Source organism: Setaria italica, chromosome IV, assembly GCF_000263155.2.
Source record: "Setaria italica strain Yugu1 chromosome IV, Setaria_italica_v2.0, whole genome shotgun sequence".
In the NCBI taxonomy this organism is placed as follows: Eukaryota; Viridiplantae; Streptophyta; class Magnoliopsida; order Poales; family Poaceae; genus Setaria; species Setaria italica.
Genome location: NC_028453.1, coordinates 39,408,275 through 39,410,870, shown reverse-complemented (window position 1 = coordinate 39,410,870; position 2,596 = coordinate 39,408,275). Strand labels below are relative to the sequence as shown.

General features: G+C 54.7%; 1 protein-coding gene across 1 annotated transcript; it reads left to right on the top strand.

The window, feature by feature from the left end:
* Positions 1 to 236: 236 nt before the first annotated feature.
* On the top strand, positions 237 to 2,106 carry LOC101782965 (alpha-amylase type A isozyme). Its single transcript, XM_004966371.2, has 3 exons — positions 237 to 413; positions 532 to 1,482; positions 1,576 to 2,106. The coding sequence occupies exons 1-3, from the start codon at positions 330 to 332 to the stop codon at positions 1,849 to 1,851; spliced, it is 1,311 nt and encodes a 436-aa protein (XP_004966428.1). The 5' UTR covers positions 237 to 329; the 3' UTR covers positions 1,852 to 2,106.
* The last annotated feature ends 490 nt before the right edge of the window (positions 2,107 to 2,596 follow it).

Sequence of the window (2,596 nt, the reverse complement as noted above, 5' to 3'; positions counted from 1 at the left end):
TTGTCTTGGAAATTTGTGCCAGTCATCCTCATTGACTTGACCACCATCAATTCATCATCTTCTTCAGCTGTGATCTTGAGTTGCCTGGGGAAGAAATAACTTGTCACGGAGTTCGGTGCAAATCCATTATCCGTTATCCACAATACGGATAAGCTACTGCTACCAAATTGTGTTCTGTGGTTCTTTCTGCCTATAAATACCCGGCATGTTCCTACTGCGAGCTCACCACACTCACCATCTCGTCCGATCCAGTTCCAAGCTAGTGGTCAGTGTAGAGACTGCTTGCGTGAGAGAGGAACAGAGAAGCAGAGAGAGAGAGAGAGAGAGCAATGGGGATGGGGAGCAGGCACATGTGCTGCCTGTCGACCCTGCTCCTCCTCCTGGGACTGTCATCCGGCCAGGTCCTGTTCCAGGTAACCAATTCATCCGATCATGGCCGATGCCCTTTGATCTGACTGATCATGCGATCATCCCGTAGGTTGTTCAGCTTCGTCGTTGATATCTCTCTCTGAAGGAATTGAGCTGGTGCAGGGGTTCAACTGGGAGTCGTCGAAGCAGACGGGTGGGTGGTACAACAACCTGATGGGGAAGGTCGACGACATTGCTGCCGCTGGCGTCACGCACGTCTGGCTCCCGCCGCCGTCCCACTCCGTCTCCAGCGAAGGTTACATGCCTGGTCGTCTATACGACCTGGACGCGTCCAAGTACGGGACGGCGGCGGAGCTCAAGTCCCTGATCGCCGCGTTCCACGACAAGGGCGTGCAGGCGGTGGCGGACATCGTCATCAACCACCGGTGCGCCGACTACAAGGACAGCCGCGGCATCTACTGCATCTTCGAGGGCGGCACACCCGACAGCCGCCTCGACTGGCGCGCCCACATGATCTGCCGCGACGACGCCAAGTACTCGGACGGCACAGGCAACCTCGACACGGGCGCCGACTTCCCCGGAGCCCCCGACATCGACCACCTCAACGACCGTGTCCAGCGGGAGCTCACCGAGTGGATGCTATGGCTCAAGTCTGACCTAGGCTTCGACGCATGGCGCCTCGACTTCGCCAGGGGCTACTCTGCAGAGGTCGCCAGAGTCTACATCAATGGCACGGCCCCGAGCTTCGTCGTCGCCGAGATATGGGACAAGATGGTGCCTGCTGGCGACGACGGGAAGCCCGCGTATGATCAGGACCCGCACCGGCAGGCACTGGTGGATTGGGTGGACAAGGTGGGCGGAGCGGCGTCGCCGGCCACGGTGTTCGACTTCACCACCAAGGGGATCCTGAACGCCGCCGTGGAGGGTGAGCTGTGGAGGCTCATCGATACGGAGGGGAAGGCGCCCGGCGTCATCGGGTGGTGGCCGGCGAAGGCCGTCACCTTCGTCGACAACCACGACACGGGCTCCACGCAGGCCCAATGGCCGTTCCCCCACGACAAGGTCATGCAGGGCTACGCCTACATCCTCACGCACCCCGGCAACCCATGCATTGTGAGTACATATAGCTGCCGTTATTCTACTTGTTGCATTATTGGACATCGACATGATCTCTGATAGTGAATGTGGTCTCTTGATCAACTGCAGTTCTATGACCATTTCTTCGACTGGGGGTTCAAGGACGAGATCGCAGCACTGGTTGCGGTGCGGAAGCGCAATGGCATCACGCCGACGAGCGAGCTGACGATCCTCGAGCATGATGGCGACGCCTACGTGGCGGAGATCGACGGCAAGGTGATCGTGAAGATCGGGTCCAGGTACGACCTCGGGCACCTTATCCCGGTAGGGTTTGAGGTTGCTACCCACGGCAAGGACTACGCCGTCTGGGAGAAAGGCGGCAGCGAAGAAGTGACTCGGGCATAGACTCGAACTACTGAAAAACTGACGTTTCAGACACGCAAACAACATGGTTGCTGTTCCTGTTGCTGGTCTGAATGTCAAGCTCTGATGAGTGATGACCATAGGCAGTACGATCTGTTTCTCTGAAAGACGCAGATAAGAGTAACACAATTTGGGGTAAGTAAACCATTTATATATAGCAGCACACAGGATTGATACACCTGAGAGTTGTATACAAAATGATAAATAAAATAAGTGATTTTCCTCTGTACAAGAGGATGAGAGAGGCAGTTGAGCCATATGTAACGTTCTAGATGATTTAGCCTCACTCCTTGTTTGAGCTCTTTACACTCCTTGTTTTAGCTCTTTACCTCTGATTCTCTGTTAGTGCTTATGATCCAGAGCTCTTGTTCTCAGCTCTCTCCCTCTCATGGCTATACACTTCATTTTCTAGAGAATAATAAGTTTTCCCCACCTTTCTTTTCGAAGCGTGCACAAGTTCAAGGTTCAGAGTCTAAGCGTATTCGAGGCGAGCCCGCAAGTAACACATACAAGATTCATCATCCCTAAGAACTTTCCCAACAACAGGCCACCATCGGCCTGCAGCCATCCACTTGCGCTCTTGGGTGAGTTGCAGCTCTGCAACCCAACCGTGGGATCGATTCACAAATGAAGCTCCCGAATTTGAGGCCTGGGAAAATGTTGAGACGGGCCAAGTGATCCTCGCCGGCCCTCCTGTTCCTAAGGCTTACACTTCTTCTTGTCAATG